The 23,053-nt window shown below is 33.8% G+C and overlaps 1 protein-coding gene and 1 long non-coding RNA gene across 2 annotated transcripts in view; one reads left to right on the forward strand and one right to left on the reverse strand.

Moving 5' to 3' along the window:
• The window catches only part of LOC132721137 (structural maintenance of chromosomes flexible hinge domain-containing protein 1-like), an 87,098-nt gene that overhangs the window by 52,507 nt on the left and 11,538 nt on the right, over nucleotides 1-23,053 (reverse strand). Inside the window, exons 10-20 of the mRNA XM_060705392.1 lie at nucleotides 22,571-22,781; nucleotides 20,986-21,166; nucleotides 20,357-20,480; nucleotides 19,164-19,358; nucleotides 18,425-18,538; nucleotides 16,266-16,372; nucleotides 14,702-14,784; nucleotides 12,083-12,193; nucleotides 11,234-11,311; nucleotides 10,461-10,580; nucleotides 523-673 (exon numbers count right to left, since the gene is read on the reverse strand). Of these exons, the coding sequence (XP_060561375.1) occupies nucleotides 523-673; nucleotides 10,461-10,580; nucleotides 11,234-11,311; nucleotides 12,083-12,193; nucleotides 14,702-14,784; nucleotides 16,266-16,372; nucleotides 18,425-18,538; nucleotides 19,164-19,358; nucleotides 20,357-20,480; nucleotides 20,986-21,166; nucleotides 22,571-22,781 (1,475 nt within the window). The remainder of the gene's footprint in view (nucleotides 1-522; nucleotides 674-10,460; nucleotides 10,581-11,233; nucleotides 11,312-12,082; nucleotides 12,194-14,701; nucleotides 14,785-16,265; nucleotides 16,373-18,424; nucleotides 18,539-19,163; nucleotides 19,359-20,356; nucleotides 20,481-20,985; nucleotides 21,167-22,570; nucleotides 22,782-23,053) is intronic.
• On the forward strand, nucleotides 3,840-4,982 carry LOC132721130 (uncharacterized). The gene is made up of 3 exons (XR_009624426.1): nucleotides 3,840-3,967; nucleotides 4,414-4,597; nucleotides 4,829-4,982. It is a non-coding gene; the product is annotated as an uncharacterized LOC132721130 (long non-coding RNA).

Raw genomic sequence — 23,053 nt, forward strand, 5'->3', positions numbered from 1 at the left:
TTAATCAATCTTAGCTAAAAGTATTTTCTTACATATAATTTATGTAATATAACTTAGTTTCAATCAAAAGCCTGACGACAAACTTCATCAATACATGTATTTAAAATATTAGAATTATATAACATTTTTAAAAGACTTCTAAAATTGTATGCACCTCTATAGACACAAGCTTATGTCAAATTAAATATGGAAAAACAATTGGTATAAAAATTAATTATCTTGAAGGTTGTGTTTAGTTTTCATTTTAACTTTTGGAACAATGATAAAATGGATTCTTGAAAAAAACAATAATTTTTACAGTGTCAACAAACACAAGTCAATCCATCTTATAACCAGTATTTCAATGTTAACAAATATTAACATTCATTTTTTACAGTTAAAAAATCTATGAAAAATCCATTCTTAACCATGTCATGTACAAATCACCAACATTTTAGAAAATACAATACTTTCATACAGAAGCAAATCCATTTCAAAGCATGTTTCAATTATCATCATCCTTGCATAAACAAATGGCATTACCTGGCTTCAAGTTTAGGATGGAACTCCTGACCAGCAGGGGCTCTAGCTGGGTTACCAAAGCTGTCATGTAGATCTAGGGGAATATTGAAAGGAACACCAACTTTGAATGGACCGTCTAACACTCCCACTGAAAATGTTTCAGCCTCTCCCTCTACGGAAAAAAATATTATCAATTTAGGAACAAGAGGGCCATGACAAACCTAATATTGCTCACCTGAATATAAACACCCTTAATGACAAGAAACAAGAGGGCCATGATGGCCCTGAGGTCGCTCACCTGTATATAGCCCCCCCCCCACCCCGGGCCAATTTTTACCCAAGGGTTTTTTTATTTGAAACAGACTTGGGTAGACACCCATAAGGAAGATGTTTTCATGCTAAACATCTAAGTTCTAGCTCATTGGGTTTTTTAAAAGAAGATTTTTTAAAGTTTTTATTATACACATATAGTTAAAAACAATGACACCCCTGGGGCAGGGCCAGTTTTGACCCCTGGGCTTTTATTTGAACAAACTTTGTAGATATTTACTTAAAGATGTTTCATGTATAATATCTAAACTCAAGCTATTTGGGTTTTTTCAAAGAAGATTTTTAAGTTTTTGCTATACAAATATAAGGAAAATCAATGACCCCCGGGGCAGGGCCAGTTTTGACCCCAGGGCTTTTATTTGAACATACTTGGTAGACACCCATTAGAACATCCCGTCCCTAGATTTGCCACTACTTGCCAGCTATTTCCACTGAAAAGGGTGGCGTTAAGTGTAAAAAAGGTGGAATTAACTGGAAAATGACAAAATTCCACTATTTTTCCACTGTAGTGGCAAAATTGCCACCAAATGCCACTATCCTTTGGTGGCATTTAGGTGGCATTGAGTGGAAATTTGAACATAGACTTTTTTTATGGTGGCAAAAGGGTGGAAATTGGTGAAAAATGAAACTTAGTTTATTTTGAAGGTGGAAAATGAGTGGCTTTTAGTGGAAAAGTGAAACTCTAACTATTTTCTGGGTGGCAAAATAGTGGAAAAAAACTTAGAAAATTTTGTGAATAACTTTTAGTCGAAAAGGGAAACTCTTAACTATTTTCTGGGTTGTATAAAAATTGGGGAAAAAACTGAGAAATCTAATAATTGTGCATTGCAGGGTTTAAGATTTTTTTAAGTCAAAGCTCCAAAACTGAAATAAATCTGTTTATAGTTTGTACTCTACCAAAGCATCAAGTGAAACTTTTTATCAAAAATATAATTTATTGAAGTTGAACAGTTAGAAAAATTTTATCAGAAACTCATATTTCTTAAACATACTAGAATGCCATGAACACAATTCTGATACAAAGTCACTGCCTCACAGTAACGGTATGATAATTCCAGCTGTAAAGTAGCAGGAAAGACACAGAAATTGGACGTAAAATCACTTTTCCAGCGTTTAAAACATATAATTATGATCAGGAAAATTAGAAAAGTTGGGGTTACTTAACTTCCCATTTTTTATGGCAGTACTTTTCTTTAGGGATGTAAAATTGACTTTCAAGTCAAAATGTTTATGTTACATTCTATGCTTGTAAAATAAAATTACGGCTTTAAAGTTGTACTTTGTTCTTTAGTTATAATCTGTACATTAAAATAGTTGAAATGTTCTTTCTATGCCCAGAAAAATGCATATCTCTGCATAAAGTTTGTTGCTTTTCTATGATATTTAATGTCAATCTTGAATAAAGTTTGATTTTGTCTTTTTTCTTCTAATTGACATAATAAATTGTCTCTTCAATATTACTTTAAACTGATATCTGGTGAGTACTAACACTTTTCATGTAATGCTAACAATAATTAAAGTGAAAAATGCAAAGAGCAATAACTCCAAAAGTATGCAAAGAGTTATGGTTCTTAAACACAAGCACATTACTCAAAAAGATCTATATCTGTGAAGTTTTAATTAATATCTCCAGTACTTTTTAAGCTTAATGATCAAGACAAAAATTAAGCATAGAGAAGTAAAAAATGGCAATAAACCCCAAATCATGCAATAAAAAGTTATGGTTCCTTGGCATTGTAACTTCTCAATAAATGAGATTTAGTTATATGTGGAGTTTAAAATTATTGTCTCTAACATCTTTTGTGCTATGCTTTCAGAGGCTTTAAATCTATTGTAAAAATAAATGTGTGAAAAGTAAATAAGTCATATAATGTCTGATAAATTTCTTTACAATCAGGATAAGTAAATACTAGCTAGTAAATACTGCATCCTCTAAGATTTAACAAACACAGCATACATCTCAGATCTGAATAAAACTACTGCCCTCTTATCTAGTAAATCTATGAATGGGGGTTAATAGTTTACTCATGCTGACCAGAATGTTCCATTTGATTATTTTGGAGAGGCAACATTATACATGATTTATGTAGAATTTGTCTTAAAATAGCATGCTAAATTATCTTTCAAAAGCTTATTTCTACTCAATCTATTTAGGTATTAGATATAGTTTATACATTCAAATGAATGTAAATAATAAAATGATGGGTGCTATGGTTTTTGGAAAAATCCCTCACAATTTAAAAATTATAATGGACTGTCCATGCAGTTACACCGGTTGTAAAAAGTTTGAATTCAAAGGAATTGAGGTCAGTTAAAGCTTGCAAACACAAAGGAAATTATTGATATTGTAGCAATTCTGGAGATATTTTGTTTAAAAATGTAAGGGTGCATATTTTTGATTTCTCAAAGAAAACATTTAAAGTCTTATTAGTGTGGTAAATAGAAAGAGAAGTTTTAACTGAAGTGTGAATGTGTAGACAAGAAGATAAACAGCAGAATCATTCCCAGTCAAAGTTTCCAGGTAAACAACTTTTACATACAATAATTATTGTTATTTATGCAGAAACTGTTTAGTTTTTTGACAGTAAAAATATGAAGTGGTATTGTATAAAATCGTGTTTTATATTTGTTTTGTTTGTAACTTGACTAAAAAGAAAGCTGCATGTACAATGTACATATAAAGAATGTAGGAATATAAAAAGAATGTAGGAAATCTTCATCATTTCTTAAATACAATATGTTAGAAATTTTAAGTTTTGAGAAAAAAATTATAGAATTAATCAGTAAGTACAATATCATTATGTACAATATTACATCAAATCAAACTATAATAACCTGAGGTACCTATTACTACAACTTTCATGCTATAAACAATTTTCCTTTGTGTGTCACATGTGGAAGCAGATTAACAGTAACTGATTTATTAGTAAGTTTCATTCCTTCATTGTTGTAATTCAGCTTTCATGGTGCAGTAGATAATTATATAACCATAACTAGACAGTCTAGAAGTAACATGCTATTAGGAGAATGACAGTTCATAACAGAAACAGCATTAAATAAGAATTATTATTTTGCAGACACAAAGCAATGAGGAGCAGCCTGGACAACACATTTGATCTTCAGTGGCTTTACAAAGGTATCTTGTTAATTCAAAGTTATTTTAGAATTAATAGGAAAGAAGTGTCACAGTACCCATAAGAACACTTTTCAGTTCTTGATAAATATAGCTATTAGTCACTATTTACAAACCTACTTTAATTCAAACTCTTTATGACACTTTAATTTGCATTTACATTTTGTTTTACAAATTTTAGAGTTTTTGTACATTTCAGCTTGAAAATTTTATCAAAATATTTATCCTGATGAAGGTTCGTTAAGAACTGAAACTGGAAGATTATTAATTTACTCAACCTGCACTGGTGTTGATGTGTTGTATTTCTTTATTTCTTTCTTATTTTAAAATTTTAGAGTTGTATACATATACCAAGGTCTTATAAAAGGTTTCATTTTCTGTCTTTACATATTGGATATTGATAATCATTTTCTGTCTTTACTTATTTGATATTGTTTATCATATTTTAGGACCAAGTGATGGCAGAACTGAAGCCATATGCCTCAAAAGAGAAAGGTACAGCAAAGCTCTTCAGAATGCTATTCAATATAGAAGAGATTAAAGGCCGCTCATTGTTTGGTATGAGGAAAGGGAACAGAGAGTCTGACGCCAGACCTTCTTGTGCAGACAAGGCAAAACTTAAGTTCTTGGAAGGTAACTAATGAACTGAATGAAAATATCATTTTTGATTCTGCGTATATTTTCTGCCTTGGAGTAAATAAGAAAAAGTCTGATTCTTCCACATCTGCAGTGCTGTTTTTTAAAGTGTTTTAATCATATCTATGCACTCAAATTGAATATAGAAATATCCAATAGTCATATAAAAATGTAAGCTTATGTTTTTAATTATTGTATTAATCATTCATAATTTTTTTTTGTTTTTAGATTGTGCGCTCGAAAAGTTGCCGACAACCTAAGGACTGAACTCAAACCGTCCAGGAATAGCAAGATAAACTGAAGAAAATAAATGGACTAATGTTTTGCTATTTTTTGAGACAATATATAATTTCATATGGAAACATTAAAAAGGATTATTATAAAATTTGTTTGTTTCCAATTTAGGGTACAGGGTGACTTTCAAGCAGTTTCCAGCTATTGCCACCCACAAGGTGGAAAATTTCTGAAAGGGTGAAAATAGGTGCATTTAGTGGAAACTGAATTTGCCACTATCTGGTGGCATAATGGTGGAAAGTGTCTAAAATACTCCACCAATTTTCCACCCTTATGGTGGCAAAAGGTGGAAATAAGTGGCATTTGGTGGAAAATAAGTTTGCCACTCAATGGTGGCATAATGGTGGAAATTTGTCTAAATACTCCACCAATTTTCCACCATTATGGTGGCAATAAGTGGAAACAAGTGGCATCTAGTGGAAAATGAGTTTGCCACCCTAAAGTGGCATAATGGTGGCATAATGGTGAAAGTTTGTCTAAATACTCCACCAATTTTCCACTCATTGGTGGCATTTAGTGTAAAAAAGGTGGAATTAACTGGAAAATTATATAACATCAGTCCTGCTCAAATTTTTCACCATTTTCATGATTTGGGTGGCGTTTTGGTGGCATTATTGGTGGAAAATTGTCTAAATACTCCACCATTGAAAAGGGTGGCATTTTAGTGGCAAATCTAGGGACGGGATGTTTCATGCTAAATATCTTAGCTCTAGCTCTTTGAGTTCTTTAAAAGAAGATTTTTGAAGTTTTTACTATATGCATATAGGGAAAATCAATGACCCCCTGGGGCGGGGCCAATTTTGACCCCAGGGCTTTTATTTGAACAAACTTGGTAGACACTCATTAGAAGATGTTTCATGTCAAATATCTTAGCTCTAGCTCTTTGGGTTCTTTAAAAGAAGAATTTTTTAAGTTTTTACTATATGCATATAGGGAAAATCTATGACCCCCTGGGACGGGGGCCAATTTTGACCCCAGGGCTTTTATTTGAACAAACTTGGTAGACATTCACTAGAAGATGTTTCATGCCAAATATCTAAGCTCTAGCTCTTACGGTTCTTTAAAAGAAGATTTTTTAAGTTTTTACTATATGCATATAGGGAAAATCAATGACCCCCGGGCGGGGCCAATTTTGACCCCAGGGCTTTTATTTGAACAAACTTGGTAGACACTCACTAGAAGATATTCATGGCAAATATCTTAGCTCTAGCTCTTTGGGTTCTTTAAAAGAAGATTTTTTAAGTTTTTACTATATATACATATAGGGAAAATCTATGACCCCCCTGGGGCGGGCCAATTTTGACCTCAGGGCTTTTATTTGAACAAACTTGGTAGACACTCATTAGAACATGTTTCATGCTAAATATCTTAGCTCTAGCTCTTTTGGGTTCTTTAAAAGAAGATTTTTTAAGTTTTTTACTATATGCATATAGGGAAAATCAATGACCCCCTGGGGCGGGACCAATTTTGACCCCAGGGCTTTTATTTGAACAAACTTGGTAGACATTCACTAGAAGATGTTTCATGCCAAATATCTAAGCTCTAGCTTTGACAGTTCTTTAAAAGAAGATTTTTAAGTTTTTACTATATGCATATAGGGAAAATCAATGACCCCCGGGCCGGGCCAATTTTGACCCCAGGGCTTTTATTTGAACAAACTTGGTAGACACTCACTAGAAGATGTTTCATGCCAAATATCTTAGCTCTAGCTCTTTGGGTTTCTTTAAAAGAAGATTTTTTAAGTTTTTACTATATGCACATAGGGAAAATCAATGACCCCCTGGGGCGGGGCCAATTTTGACCCTAAGGCTTTTATTTGAACAAACTTGGTAGACACTCATTAGAAGATTTTTCATGCCAAATATCTAAGCTCTAGCTCTTACGGTTCTTTAAAAGAAGATATTTAAAGATTTTATTTCGGTTGCCATGGCAACCAGAGTTCTGCATGAAATGGAATTCTTTGAACAATCTTGATAGAGCTTCATACAAAGAGTATTCCTGCCAAGTTTCATTAACATTGGCCTTGCGGTATCATAGAAGATGTCCTTAGAATATTTAAAATGTGGACGGACGACAGACGACGGACGCCATTTGGTTGGCCATCCTAAAAGCTCACCTGCACTTTGTGCAAGGTGAGCTAACAAGTAACAGTGTAAACTATAAATGAAAAGCAGATACAAAATTAAAATCTTAAATTGATATCACAAAATTCATACTTTATAAGATATAGTGCATGTGTAAAAAATTACTGGTTGCTACTTCTAACAGAAAACAATGTTACTAATGAAGTCACTGGTTACTATACAAAAATAAATGGTTTCTTTGAAAGGTAGTGCTCAATATGAAATAGTAGATTTACTTGTTGCTATGGAAAGTTAATGTTTGCTATAAAAGTCACTTTTTGCTATATAAAAAGTCAATAGCTGCTATGGAAGTCACAGTTGCTATGGAAATTTAGAGTTTGCTATGAAAAGACAATGGCTGCTGTGTAATCTTTGATTGCTATGGTAGTCAATGGTTGTTATGGAAAGCAAATGCTTGATATGGGAGTCATCAGTTGCTGTGGAAAGTGAACGGTTGCTACAGAAAGTCAATAATTGCCATGAAAAAAAAGGGTTGCTATCATTGTCATTAATTGCTATTTGAAATCACTATTTGCCATGGAAGTCACAAGTTGCTGCAGAAAGTCACCAGTTGCTATGAAATTCAGTGGTTGCTATGGAAGTCAATGGTTACAATAGAGGTAACTGGTTGTTATGTAAAGACAATGGTTGCTATGGCGAGTCATTGGATGATATGGAAAGTCATTCGGTGTTAAAGAAGTCTATGGTTGCTATGGAAAGTCATTTGTTGATATGTATACCACTGGTTCTTCGGAAAGTAACTGGTTGCTATGGAAGTATATGGTTGATATGAAAATTCATTTTGCTATGGAAAGATAAATGTTGCTTTGGAATTCAATGGTTGCTATGGAAAGTCATAGGATGCTATGGAAGTCAATGGTTACTTTGGAAAGTCACTGGTTGCCACAGAAGTCACTAGTTGCTATGGAAAGTTAGTGGTTGTTATGGAAGTCACTGGTTGCTAAGGAAAGTCACTGGATGCTATATAAGCAGGCCTCGACATTAGCGGTGGTCCGTTGGTCCGAGACCACTTGATTTTGGCAAGGACCACCTAATTTTAAAACCCACTGGTCCGTCGGACCACTTGAATTTTCTGGTTGATGCAAGGCTCATTTGGGAGAATGGCGATTTGGTCAAAAACATGTTATATATTATTTTGTTTAAAATCTATGTCCGATGTACATGTATATGGTTCATTAATCTCTGATTAGTTAAAGAAGTTCTTAAGTCATCAATAACTTTCATTTTAAGTCGCTAAAATTTTGTTTATGCAAGTTAAAAGAGTTAAGAGTTTGTGATATAAATTTAGGTACAAAATTCATTCAAATGGTGCTAGTAATTATGCATCGTCTGATAACCACGGCGGAACCATTTACATTTATGTTATGTTACATGTTAATCAACCGTGAGTATCCAATGATGGTAATTATATGATATCGGATAAACTTAAATTTCAGATACTTGAAATAACGGCAGCAAACGAAAGGAACTGGAAAAAACCATCTAGTAATTCTATGCTATTTATCTTTATTTTAACTGTATAACAGTAAGAGATCTATTTCTTCTAGAGTTAAAATTATTTTAAAAGGTTAAAAATACCCAATGTCAAAAATGAATATCAACCAACAAGCAACAGGGAGGTAAAATTCTGTATTATAAATCTGTGAAAAAATAAAATAAGTTATAGTAAATAATAACGTTGTCATTATTTAAATAATTTAGATATTTCCTCGTTTTCAAAGACAAAAATAAGATAATTTATTAGTTCCATTAAAAATGTTAATCTGTAAAAGATGCTATATTATTATCATGATTATAAGACGTACCACGTATCAGCAATGAATATTTGAATAACAGTAAGAAAATAACAGACACAAATGGCTTCACTATTCCCTAACTTGAGTTGGGAGAGAAATCACTTTAATATAAAAGTTAACATAAATAAAAGCTCTGTTGTGTATTCTTGACTGAGATAAAAACAAATAAACAAATAACTCTACGATAAAATACCTACTGACTTGCTCTCCCTTTTCTAATTAGATGAAAAATATGTATCTAAAAATATCTGTTTTCTTTAATACATCTTTGTCATAAAGTTTAAACAATTTTTCTACATTTGCAGTAAAAAGATATAATAATGATAACTGACCACCTGACTTCTGGAAGGACCACCTAACTTTCAAATCTAGTGGTCCGGCGTACCACCTGCTAAAAAAGTTAGTGTCGAGGCCTGATATTAAGTCTATTCAATGGTTGCTATGGAAAGTAACTGAAAGCTATTGAAAGTCATAGGGTGTTAATGAAGTCAATGCTTGTTGTTGAAAGTTTGAGGCTGCTATGTAAGTCACTGGTTACTGTGGAAGTCAAAGGTTGCCATAGAAAGTCAATGGTTGAAGTATTTGTCAGTAGTTTCAACGGAAAGTCAATAGTTATCATGGAAAGGCAATGGTTGCCATAGAATGTCAATGGTTGCTATTGAAAGTCAATGAATGCTATGGAAAGTGATGGGTTGGGTTGATATGAAAGTCTATGGTTGCTATGGAAAGTCACTGATTGCTTTGGATGTCAATGGTTACGATGGAAAATCACTGATAGCTATCGAAAAACATTGTTTGCTATGGAAGTCACTGGTTGCTATGGAAAGTCAATTGTTGAAATATTAGGTACTGGTTGCTATGGAAAATTACTGGTTGCTATGGAAAGTGTATAGTTGCTTTTGAAAGTCCCAAGTTGCTGTAGAAGTCAATAGAGTTGCTATGGGAATTCACTGGTTGCTATGGGAAGTCACATAGAAGGAAAATGTATGTTCAACTGGGGTGGGTTGCTATGGAAAGTCAATGATTGCCATGGAAAGTCAGTGGTTGCTCTACAAAGTCAGTCATAACTATAAAAGTCAGTGGTTAGTATGGAAAGACAATGGTTCCTATGGAAATTCATGGTTGGTATGGAAAGTCAATGGTTGTTATGGATGTCAATAGTTACTATGGAAAGTCACTGGTTGCTATAATAAGTCACATATAAGGAAAAATCTATGTTCCTCTAGGTTGGAGCCAATTTTGGCCCAAAGGCTATGATTTTAATTTTTTTGCAGAAGTCCAACAGACAATATTTCATACCAAATATATGAAATATAGAGCTAAAGCCTCTATTGTGTAAAAGAAGAAGATTTTTTTCCTGTTTTTTTTTACTATATACATATAAGGAAAAGCCATGACCCCCTTAGTGTGGGGCCATTTTTTACCTAAGGGCTATAATTTGAACAAACTTAGTAGAGGTCTACAAGATAATGTTTCTTGTAAAACAAAAGATTTCTTACCAACAACTTGGGATTTCTCCTTTAAAAATAACCAGATTTCTTACCAACAACCTGGGGTTCCTTTATAGATGAACAAAGTTCTAACAACAACTTGGAATTCCCCTTTAAATATAAACAAAATTCTTACCAACCACCTGGAAGTTGATTTTCTCACATGGTAGCTGTTTACCAGCAAACATATTCTCACCACTTTCATTTAAAACTGCTTGTAACTGTAGCGTATAGGATCCTAGATTCTTGATATTTTCTACAAGAAAATACAAAACCAAATCATTGATACTGTTCAAATGATATTTTTGTTTTATTTTTCATTTCAAAACTTTTATATAGTAACAAAGAAATAAATGAATTGTAAGTACCTTTACACTGAGAAAAATTTCTGCAATGCACTAGCTTTCCTTTTAATTTGAAACTTCTAATTGTGCTAATTGGTAGTTTAAGAGATATCAGAAAACCAATGTTTGTTTTAATTGTGTTCATAGGACAAAGATGCCTGCACATGCCAATGTTTTATCAGTCTATGAACGGTCAATGGATTAGCTTAACAGGAGGATAGACAGGGGCAGATGGAGGCTCAATACTTGTGGGTGACATTGGTCTGTTATAATGATTACTTAATAAAAAGAATGTGCTTAGAGGGTTGACTACTGAAATGCTTTTAGTAGGAGAAAAAAAAAGTACATTTATAGAACAAAACTGTTCAGGTTATTAATGTATTTAAAATAGAAGAGCATTGTGTTGCCAATTTGTTTGGTTGTATTATCTTAATACAGAGTTCATCATGTTTATGGTCATATCTTGGTGATAAGTCCACCTAACCTGCTTTCAAGGATAAACCCCCAAAAAACGTCAGACAATTTTTATGAAGAAAAAAAACAAAAACGGAAGGCAATAGCTTACCCATTTTCCTGAACCAGTACGGCCATGTTTTACCATGCTGACTGATATGAGATACAAGTGTCTGTGGTCCATCTGGCGCTGTAAATATACAAAATATAAATTCTCACTTTCAGCAAGATTCCACTTCCAGTTTCTTTTCTAGTTTCTGCAAGTGCCTTAAGTTTTTTTTAAAACCTTTCACTGCCAGGATTTAAAACTATAAAATTGCAATGCATTTTACAGGGACATTTCTTACAGACTTCAAGGAACTACTAAACATCAGATGCATGCAGATTTTACTGCATGTATATGAAATATCTAAGTATATTATCTATACTTGATAATGACTGAATATCCGTTAAAATGATTTTAATACTAATTTCAAACCAAAAATATTTTTTAAAATACCATAAAATTTAATAAATCAAATAAAATATTGTTTTCATATTCAAGTATTGGGTATATGCATCTTGTACATAACAAGATAGAACTTTGAGTGTAATGGGCTAATAATGGTTGGGTTTTACATCTTGTCAACACAGTAAAGGTCTTATGGCGACTTTCCAGCTTTACTGATGGAAGAAGACCTCAGTTACCCCTTTGTAAATTATTTCAGGTATGAACATTCAACAAGCACCTGAGTAAAAGAACTGACATTCTGAAAGCTGGGTGAATAGCTACCTCGTATGAAAGAATCAAGTACCTGGCAGGATTCAAACCAAAGCCTATGAGGGGCAAGAGGTTTTAAGTCAATGATCTTAACAACTCGCCATTGACGCCCCCCTTTAATATGGGTGACAGACTGCAAGGAAACAAATATACACAAATCCCTACACTAAATATTTTAATAAACTGGTCATATATACTTACATGCCCAGATAACTTTCAGTTCCACCAGCAACTTTTTAGAGGCATTGTCTTTCCCTGGTAGTTTACTCACACAGTCACCTTTCTTGTTTAATATTTCAACACGAATATCACCTAAAAAAAAACAAACAGAAATACATTTTTTCCCAGATTTTTTAATCAATATCACTTTACATAGTAAACAAAAAATTTGGTTTCGATTTTACAAACAAGAGGGCCATGATGGCCCTGAGGTCGCTCACCTGTATATAGGCCCCCGGAGCGGGGCCAGTTTAAACCCCAGGGCTTTTATTTGAACAAACTTGGAAGACACTCACTAGAAGATGTTTCACAATGTTAAGTTTTTACTACACACATGTAATGAAAAACAATGATCTCACCCGCCCCCCGTTCCCCCCCCCCCCCCCCCCCCCCCCCGGCAAGGCCAATTTTCACCCCAGGGCTTTTATTTGAACAAACTTTGTAGACATCCATAAGAAGATATTTTCATGCTAAACATCTAAGCTCTAGCTCATTGGGTTTTTTAAAAGAAGATTTTTAAGTTTTTACTACACACATATTGTTAAAAACAATGACACCCCTGGGGTGGGGCCAGTTTTGACCCCAGGGCTTTTATTTCAACAAACTTTGTAGACGTTTACTAGAAGATGTTTTATGCTTAATATCTAAACTCTAGCTATTTAGGTTTTTTCAAAGAAGATTTTTTTAAGTTTTTACTATATGCATATAGGGAAAATCAAGCCCCCCCGGGGCGGGGCCAATTTTGACCCCAGGGCTTTTATTTGAACAAACTTTGTAGACACTCACTAGAAAGATGTTTCATGCATAATATCTAAACTCTAGCTATTTGGGTTTTTTCAAAGAAGATTATTTAAGTTTTTGCTATACACATATAAGGAAAATCAATGACCCCCGGGGCGGGGCCAATTTTGACCCAGGGCTTTTATTTGAACAAACTTGGTAGACACCCATTAGAAGATGTTTCATGCTGAATATCTTAGCTCTAGCTCTTTGAGTTCTTTCAAAAGAAGATTTTGTAAGTTTTTACTATATGCATATAGGGAAAATCAATGACCCCCTGGGCGGGCCAATTTTGACCCCAGGGATTTCATTTGAACAAACTTGGTAGACACTCACTAGAAGATGTTTCATGCTGAATATCTAAACTCTAGCTATTTAGGTTTTTTCAAAGAAGATTTTTTAAGTTTTTACTATATGCATATAGGGAAAATCAAGACCCCCCGGGGCGGGGCCAATTTTGACCCAAGGGCTTTTATTTGAACAAATTTTGTAGACACTCACTAGAAGATGTTTCATGCTTAATATCTAAACTCTAGCTATTTGGGTTTTTTTAAAGAAGATTATTTAAGTTTTTGCTATACACATATAAGGAAAATCAATGACCCCCGGGGCGGGGCCAATTTTGACCCCAGGGCTTTTATTTGAACAAACTTGGTAGACACCCATTAGAAGATGTTTCATGCTAAATATCTTAGCTCTAGCTCTTTGAGTTCTTTCAAAGAAGATTTTGTAAATTTTTACTATATGCATATAGGGAAAATCAATGACCCTCTGAGGCGGGGCCAATTTTGACCCAAGGGCTTTTATTTGAACAAACTTGGTACACACTCATTAGAAGATGTTTCATGCTGAATATCTTAGCTCTAGCTCTTTGGGTTCTTTAAAAGAAGAATTTTTAAGTTTTTACTATATGCATATAGGGAAAATCAAAGACCCCCTGGGGCGGGGCCAATTTTGACCCCAGGGCTTTTATTTGAACAAACTTCCTACACACTCATTAGAAGATGTTTCATGCTGAATATCTTAGTTCTAGCTCTTTGGGTTCTTTAAAAGAAGAATTTTTAAGTTTTTACTATATGCATATAGGGAAAATCAATGACCCCCTGGGGCGGGGCCAATTTTGACCCCAGGGATTTTATTTGAACAAACTTTGTAGACACTCACTAGAAGATGTTTCCTGCCAAATATCTAAGCTCTAGGTCTGAGGGTTTTTTAAAAGAAGATATTTAAAGTTTTTTCTTTCGGTTGCCATGGCAACCAGAGTTCTGCATGGAATTAAATTCTTTGAACAATTATTAAAGGTGACCACCAAAGGAACATTCCTGTTTAGTTTGGATGAAATTGGCTTAGTGGTTTATGAGGAGATGTCATTTAAAGTAAAAGTTTACGGACGGACGCCGGACGAAAAGCGATCACAAAAGCTCACCCTGTCACTTTGTGACAGGTGAGCTAAAAAAAAACCTAAAGAGAAGTTAAGATGCTAAAAACTGATAACAGATTAAGAACATAAATATTACATAATTAAACAAAAAATATGTTGAGTTCTGAGGAATACACTTTTTAACACAAATATCATCCAAATAGCAGAAATATTCAACTGAAATATATACTAGTACAATTGAATTTTTTTGTTTTGTTTCTCAATCAGTAGCAATTTTTTTAATTTTCATGTAAAATGTTTTATTTTGTTTCATTGCATTGTTTTATTACATGTTTTTATTAAAGTGTCAATAAATTTTGAGATATCTTTTATCATCACAAATTGCATTAATAGCTATTTTCCATCAATACTTTTTTGACAAAGTATTATAAATAAATTACCAATTGTCTCCCCTGTTTTTCGTTTCTCATTTTTTGTCACTTTATTCCCTTCTGGCCATGTTATTTGAAGAGAACTAGGTAGCCTGTAATAAAACATACATTGTATGATCATAACAATATCTTAATATAAATCTGGAGATCTTACAGGAATCATTTTAACCCTATCAAATCTAAAACACACGAGAGACTTATACAGTCCAGGCCTCAAGGTTATAAAACTTTCTTCTGAGTTCTGTCTGGAATCTTGAGATTTTCATCTGTAAATGCACATTCTGTGGCAATTTCTGACCATTAAAATACTAGAGATCTGACTTTACGCATACATGATTTATCTATAAACTTGGACTCTATGTTCAGTATTGTAAGCACATACCGGTCATTAGCAGTTACTACATACTGGTAATGTTGTATTATTCTTGTTCAGTTTGAATAAATTTCTTTATAATAATAATGCAACACTCAACTACCCCAAACACCCCCCTTACCCCCATCTCAAGAAAAATAACTAGGCCTTTGACATAATCAAACAGCTGAGATAGTCAAAAAGGTAAATGTTACCAAAATGTCAGGTAATTTAGGGATAACAATATAATAACCTATTGTTTCCTTACCAATGTCACCTATTGTTTCCTTAATAAAGTAACCTAATGTTTCCTCATTAAAACAAACTTACAGGTTTTTTTTAATCAAAATAAGCTATTGTTTCCTCACCAAAATAACCTAATGTTTCCACACCTAATTAACCTTTTATTTCCTCACCCAAATATCCTATTCTTTTCTCATGCAAATAACCTGTGATTTCCTCACTCAAATACCCTATTGATTCCTCACCCAAATACCCTATTGATTCCTCACTCAAATACCCTATTGATTCCTCACCCAAATACCCTATTGATTCCTCACTCAAATACCCTATTGATTCCTCACCCAAATACCCTATTGATTCATCACTCAAATACCCTATTGATTCCTCACCCAAATACCCTATTGATTCCTCACTCAAATACCCTATTGATTCCTCACCCAAATACCCTATTGATTCCTCACCCAAATACCCTATTGATTCCTCACTCAAATACCCTATTGATTCCTCACTCAAATACACTATTGTTTCCTCATTCAAATACCCTATTGATTCCTCACCCAAATACCCTATTGATTCCTCACCCAAATACCCTATTGATTTCCTCACCCAAATACCCTATTGATTTCCTCACCCAAATACCCTATTGATTCCTCACCCAAATACCCTATTGATTCCTCACCCAAATACCCTATTGATTCCTCACCCAAATACCCTATTGATTCCTCACCCAAATACCCTATTGATTCCTCACCCAAATACCCTATTGATTCCTCACTCAAATACCCTATTGATTCCTCACCCAAATAACCTGTGATTTCCTCACTCAAATACCCTATTGATTCCTCACTCAAATACCCTATTGATTCCTCACCCAAATAACCTGTGATTTCCTCACTCAAATACCCTATTGATTCCTCACTCAAATACCCTATTGTTCTGTTAAGTACTTGAAGAATATAAAACAAGACATCGTCTTACTTAGCTTCCTCCTCTTCAATGAACTTTCTAACATTGTGAGGACTTGTTGTTCTATCCAGCTTAGACAATGGTACAATCTTTAACTCACTGTATATTGATCTTGGCTCCTGTAAAATGACAATAATATATATACAATCAATCTTTTACAGACCATGTTATGCAGTGTGAAAATAATGCGCGACTGTGAAAATAATGCAGGAATGTGAAAATAATGCAGGAATTGTGCTTCAGTCACTCAGAATAGTAGCCCAAATTAGCATCATTGCATTTAAATAAATTATTACATCTTTTATTATATCAATTTAAAAGAAAACAAGATTGCATTTGAGAAAAATGCTATGCCACCGCATGGTTCAAATTTCATAGCTGTGCATCAAAGGACAAGAAAGTAGGTCACATCATCAAAATCTAGGTCAAAGTTCAATTTTACAACTAAAACTGTGCACATGGTCAAAATTTCATTGCTATACATCAAAGGACAAGAAAGTAGGTCACTGTCTCCTTGGGCAAGGCATAATTTTGACCCAAGGGTTTAATAACAATCTTGATACAGGTCCACCAAACAACATTTCAAGTCAAATATCTAAGCTATAGCTTTCTCCCATTCAGAACATTTGTTTTATTTTCTGTTTTTAATATGTGTACATAATGAGAATCACTGCCCCCGAACAGTGCCAATTTTTGAAATTTGAACAAGTTTGGTTAAGGACCTATAAATGATATTATATATCAAATATCAAAGCTCTATGCCTTGAACCTTCAGACAAAAATTATTTTTTTTTCACTATATGTACATAATGAAAATCAATGACCCCCGGGGCAGAACCAATTTTGACCCCAGGGCTATAATTTGAACAATCTTGCTAGAGGTTTACTACACAATGTTTCATGCAAAATATCTTAACTCTATCCTTTGTAAATTTAGAGAAGATGATTTTTTAAGTTTTAACTATATACATATAAGATAAACCTATGGCTCCAAGGGGCGGGGCTAATTTTGACAAAAGAGGCAAAATTTGAACAACTTTGGTAGATTACCTTTAGATGATATTATTTAACAAATATTAAAGCTCTAAGCCTTGTACCTTCAGATAATAAGATTTTTTTATTTTTTTAATATATGTATATATTGAAATCAATGACCCCCAGGGCGGGGGTAATTTTGACCCCAGGGCTATAATTTGAACAATCTTGCTAGAGGTTTACAACACAATGTTTCATGCAAGATATCTAACCTCTAGCATTTGTCATTTGCTAGAAGAATTTTTTTAAGTTTTACTATATACATATAAGGATAACCAATGACTCCCGGGGCATGGCCGATTTTGACCCCAGGGCTATAATTTGAACAATCTGGGTAGAGGTCTACCAGACAATGCCTTATGCAAAATATCTAAGCTCTAGACCTTTTGGGTCTTTACAAGAAGATGTTTTAAGTTTTTACTATATGTACATAAAGCAAAAATCAATTGCCCCGGGGCGGGGCCGATTTTGACCCAAGGGCTATAATTTGAACAATCTTGGTAAGGGTCTACCAGATGATGCCTTATGCAAAATATCTAAGCTCTAGGCCTTTTTTCGGTTTTTACAAGAAGGTATTTAAAGTTTTTACTATATGTACATAGTGAATATCAATGACCCCCGGGGGGGGGGGGGCCAATTTTGACCCCAGGGCTATAATTTGAACAATCTTGTTAGAGGTCTACCAGACAATGCCTTATGCAAAATATCTAAGCTCTAGGCCTTTTGGGTCTTTACAAGAAGATTTTTTAAATTTATTCTTATAATTCCTTTTGGTTGCCATGGCAACCAGATTTCTTCATGGAAAGAAATTATTTGAACAACTTTGGAAGCCCTTCACCCAAGGAACAATCCTGCCAAGTTTGGTTGAAATTGGACTAGTAGTTTTTAACAAGAAGATTTTTTAAGTTCACTATATAATCTATATAACACACACACACACACACACACACACACACAGGTGAATCGCTATATGCCACCGCATCCCAGATTGCGGTGGCATAAAAATCATAAAACTATTATATAAACAGAATTATTATCTTCAGGTTTAAATCTTGTGTCTTTTTATTTGCCATATCATTGGAGAACATCTGAGTCATGATCTATAAAAAATGTGGTTATGATCAAAATCCACTAACCTGGAATATTTCGAGATCACCACCTGTGGCATAAACATCCCCTTGATGATCTCCATACAGTAAAATTCTGCTGATAGACCCCAGTAACTGGGGATTAGTTCGTAAAATCTTTACCTACACAGGAAAAAATAGAGGGCAAAAGTGAAATTTAAGTGTAACATAGTGTAGAACATTCCACAATGTGATTGGCCAACAATATAGAGTATGGTCAGGCTATATACAGATATCTTACCTGTGCCGGGTTCAATACTGCAGATATAGAAAAGTCATTATTATCATTATAAAACATATACTGGAAATGATTTATTCTATTAAGATTACAGCAAAAAAATGTATGGACTCAAAGACAAACATGTGGATAATGGAGCTAAATTAATAACAAACTGTGACACATGAATAAGGTCCTACCATATTTTCAACAGAAATCTATGTGACAAAAATCAATTGACATGTATATTTTTAAATCAAAATACTGCACAATGATATATACAATGCTCGTCTATTGGTTTGTTTGTTTGTCAAATTTAAACACAATTAAGTCGTATCTCGGCAGTCAGTCCACATAACCAGCTTTCCTGATAACAAACCAGTAATTACAAAGTTCTTCACAAATAACCAACTAGAAATCCCACTTGATTTCTGAAAAAGCAGTTGGAGACACATGATCATTAGATTCAATGCCACAGAGAAATTTCCCCTAACCCAAGGAATGAACCACTTAACAACACTTGTTTCTTACCATCTGTCCCTGTTTAAACACTTTTCCGTCCCAATCTACCTGCTTGTAGGCACTCCAAGGTGACTGTCTGTGTTTAGGAAGATCTATACGTAATACCTGACCGACATACTGTGTGAAATGTATAGACTTATCATGTAACTCATGACATTCCTTCAGCCAATTACTGAACTCCTTCTCAATACCTGTTCTCCTTTCCTGAAAATATTAAAATTCAAAATTCTTATTTCACTGCTGTATGTATCATACTTTTTTTTTGCATTAACAAAAACAGATAAAATTAAAATCTCTAATTGCTCATTTAAGTACATGGATAAAGTTTTCATACAATCTTAGTTAAGAAGAACAAATGTAACATTAGAAATTTCCTCATAAATAACCAGTCCAAAAATTATCTTATTGACAATGTTTACAACATATTGTGTGCATAAGACATTAATGTCCTTGTACAGATTTGTTCATAAATCAATAAAAAAAATACATTTTGAAAACTGAAATATTGAGGTCAAGGTCATATTTCAATATATCAAAAAAAAAAACAACAAAAAAAACCCCGCTCTAATCTAGAAGTATGCCGTGTCCATATATAAAGGTTTAAGTTCAGAACATAAAGACGACAATGTCAAGGTTATGTTGTCTGTAGAGAGAGAACCAAATTGGAAAAAAAAACATTACGTCCCCCATCTATTTATGTCCAAAATAAAATAAAAATAGGTTTGAACACAGAATGCTTTTCTTATTAGTTAAAAGCAAAAGCTTAATCTTAAACCTTATGAATTTGTGTTAAGGATTTGCCTCATATTGAACTTGGAAGAAATTCATTAAAAGTTTAAAGGATTGCAATACTGACTGTTTGACATTAAGAAAAGGGGCAAAACTCTCTAAATAGGTAACGTAGTCTGAGTCAAAGTTATGGGACCTGTGTCTATCAAGTAAGATAATCATAGAGAACAAGTGTGTGAAGTTAAAACATATTTCCATACGTATCTTAAGATACCAACTTGCATGCAAAACTTAACCAAAGTGTGACAGTGACTTTGATGACTAGGTGCGTTAAAAGAGCTCTCTGTATTCTTCGAAAAAGTAAGCTAAAATTATTATCTATCTACCAACATTAAAAAGAATGGAACTGGCTCTATACTTGTAGCAAAGACAAATCATTTTCTAATCCAGCTGGATAATAATATAATTCGTACCTGTCCATTCACAACACGTGTAAAAGCTGCCAATTTATCTCTCAGTTTAATCTCAAGGTCAATGAAGGTGAGTTTATTTGTGCTAACTTGGAAGTTATCATCTGTCCAAAGTACACCAGATACCCTGGAATATCAATATATCAATGTCATAATTGTGTTTTGTTGGGTAAAAGACATCAGAACTGTATAAAGAAAATAAGTCACAGTTTGGCTTTTTTTCTCTCGTAGTAGATGACTTTACTTGCTTTTTCCATAATTTTTTTCAGCAACAGAAAAGTATCTTAAAAGAATTAAAAAACTTCAAAAGACAATATGGATATTGTCCTCTTTACCAAGTTCAATACTGCCATTAAGTACTGTACAAACGTCAAAAATATTACAAAGGGATTATAGATGCTTTGCTATTTGTTTCAGTATGAAAAACTTACCAGCAGTAAAAATCAGTTTTTGTACATTTTGTTTGAATGTCAAAATGTCTAAACATTTAATTGGAACTACATAAGTTTCAAATGTCAAAAACCTTATAATATTGCAAAAATCAGATGAAACATCTTTGTTTGAATGTCAAAATGTTACTCATCTTTACATTTAGTTGGAACAGCTTTAGTTTTGATTGTCAAAAACCTCACCTATTATAACATTCAGATGGAATAGATTTAGTTTTCTTTGGAGGGCTACACCAATCAAAACTGTCAATGGTGGTATATGGAATCAATCTGCCATTCCAAAAGCACTCAAATATATGTCTCCGACCACGTGCTGGTGTATCAGATATCGCATAGCCATGCTCATCCTCGAATGTTACTTCACCTGAAATATATAGTCCAGACATCGAAAAATATTTTCAGAGTCACTCGTCCTGCAGGATAAGTAGCTTCTAGATCCATTGTGTAGGCAACATTTTTCTACTCGTCCTGCATTGAGTTCTCTTAATTGAGTTCTACTCTTAATTACGGGCAAACAAGTTGAATTTTTTATCTCTGTGGTCCATACCTTATAGTTATTGACTAAGAATTTCTAGAGTCAGAAATAAGTTTACTTTATAACTCTTGACATTTTTTCTCTTTATTCTTTCTGCCTTAAAACTTAAAACAAAATACTTAATGTCTCTACCATGTTAATTGAATGATATATTATGACACTAACCTTGGGTTTTGAACTAACCCACTGCCCTTTTCCATTAAAATATTAACATTCATGTAGCTTAAAAATGATTCTTTACATAAAATTCACATTCCTGCTTTCCTTTTGTAACTTCTTCTTTAATGAAGTTCTTGATTTTAAATTCAAAGCACAGAGAATAAAAATTAAGAAAATGAGAAGCCCAGACTGTCTATCATAAAATAAACATTGAAAGATATCCACTGAGGTCCAAAAACCTAAAATCATTTGAACTTTTTCCATACAACAACTGGGACACTTAAATTTAAAAGATATGCAAAAAATAATAAAGACATATATTAAGAATTAAATTGAAATACACATTTTTGTGCATTCTTAGCCCAGGGCTGCCAACAGCAAATTGCAAAATCAGAGGAAAATACGCCGGGGGTCAAGGGGGCTGCGCAAGCCCCCTTTGCAGGTCCAGGGCAGAGCCCTGGTGGGGGACCAGGGGGCAAAGCCCCAGGAAGCTCCTGGATTCTGATGATTTGGTATGCCCTAAAATCAATTTCCTGGACTCTAAATTTGACAAATATCCGACATTTTGACGCATTTTGACAACAGACAAGAGCGACAATGTAAACTGTAATTTGATTAGTTATTCTAAAATAGAATGCCGGAAAAGACTCGATATGACCAATGAGAAAAGCGCTTACAGACGTACCATAGGCGGCTAGCGTAACGATAAAAGCCGAAGCGTGCCGGTTTTTGGGTACTGTATAAAATATGACGAATGAATTTATTGTCTTTGTCGAATTTACATCGATCTCAAAAGTGACCAAGGAGCTCACGAAATCCGCGGATTTCCGCGGATCCGCGGAAAATCGGCAGCCCTGTTAGCCCCATTTAGGTTAAAAAGAGTTTAAATGCTTTTCTTTTCTTTTTTAGCTCATCTTGCACAATAAATATTATTATTCTGGAAAAATTAAGCAAGTGAAAGATTTGAAATCTTCCACTCAATTAATTGACATAGACCTATATCAAATTGTACTATTTCCAGTCACATCATGTCAAAAAATCGGTCAGTGGAGTTACTTTAAGATAAAAACTTACTTCTGTCATACATATCCACTGGGTAAGTCTCCCTGTCGTACAAGAATGGGTGATATCTCAGCACACCTTCTACCTTAGCTCCCTCTATGATCGCCTTAAATTCAAACGTACTGACGGCACCACGTACAAACAGTGTCTGCATATCGTCATCAATGTCTCGCAAATTCACAGTTCTAGGAATCTCCTGGCTTCTTGAAGACCACAATTTAACCTATGAATACAAAAAATATAAAATAATTTGTCAAAGTTCTTAACCTGTTGAGTTTGTGAAATCAATTTGCTTTGCTTAGGATTTGGAACAGTCCATTTGGAAATCCAGGTATTTCAATTCTTTATTTTATTTATTTATTTATTTATTTGGGTTTAAGTAACACCAACACAGTAAAGGTCACATGGTGACATTCCAGTATTACTAGTGTAGGAAGACCTCAGATGCACTTCTGTGCATTATTTAAGGCACAAACAGGCACCCGAGTAGAATCA

Source organism: Ruditapes philippinarum, unplaced genomic scaffold, assembly GCF_026571515.1.
Source record: "Ruditapes philippinarum isolate M1 unplaced genomic scaffold, ASM2657151v2 ctg1065_1_1_1_1, whole genome shotgun sequence".
NCBI lineage: Eukaryota > Metazoa > Mollusca > Bivalvia > Venerida > Veneridae > Ruditapes > Ruditapes philippinarum.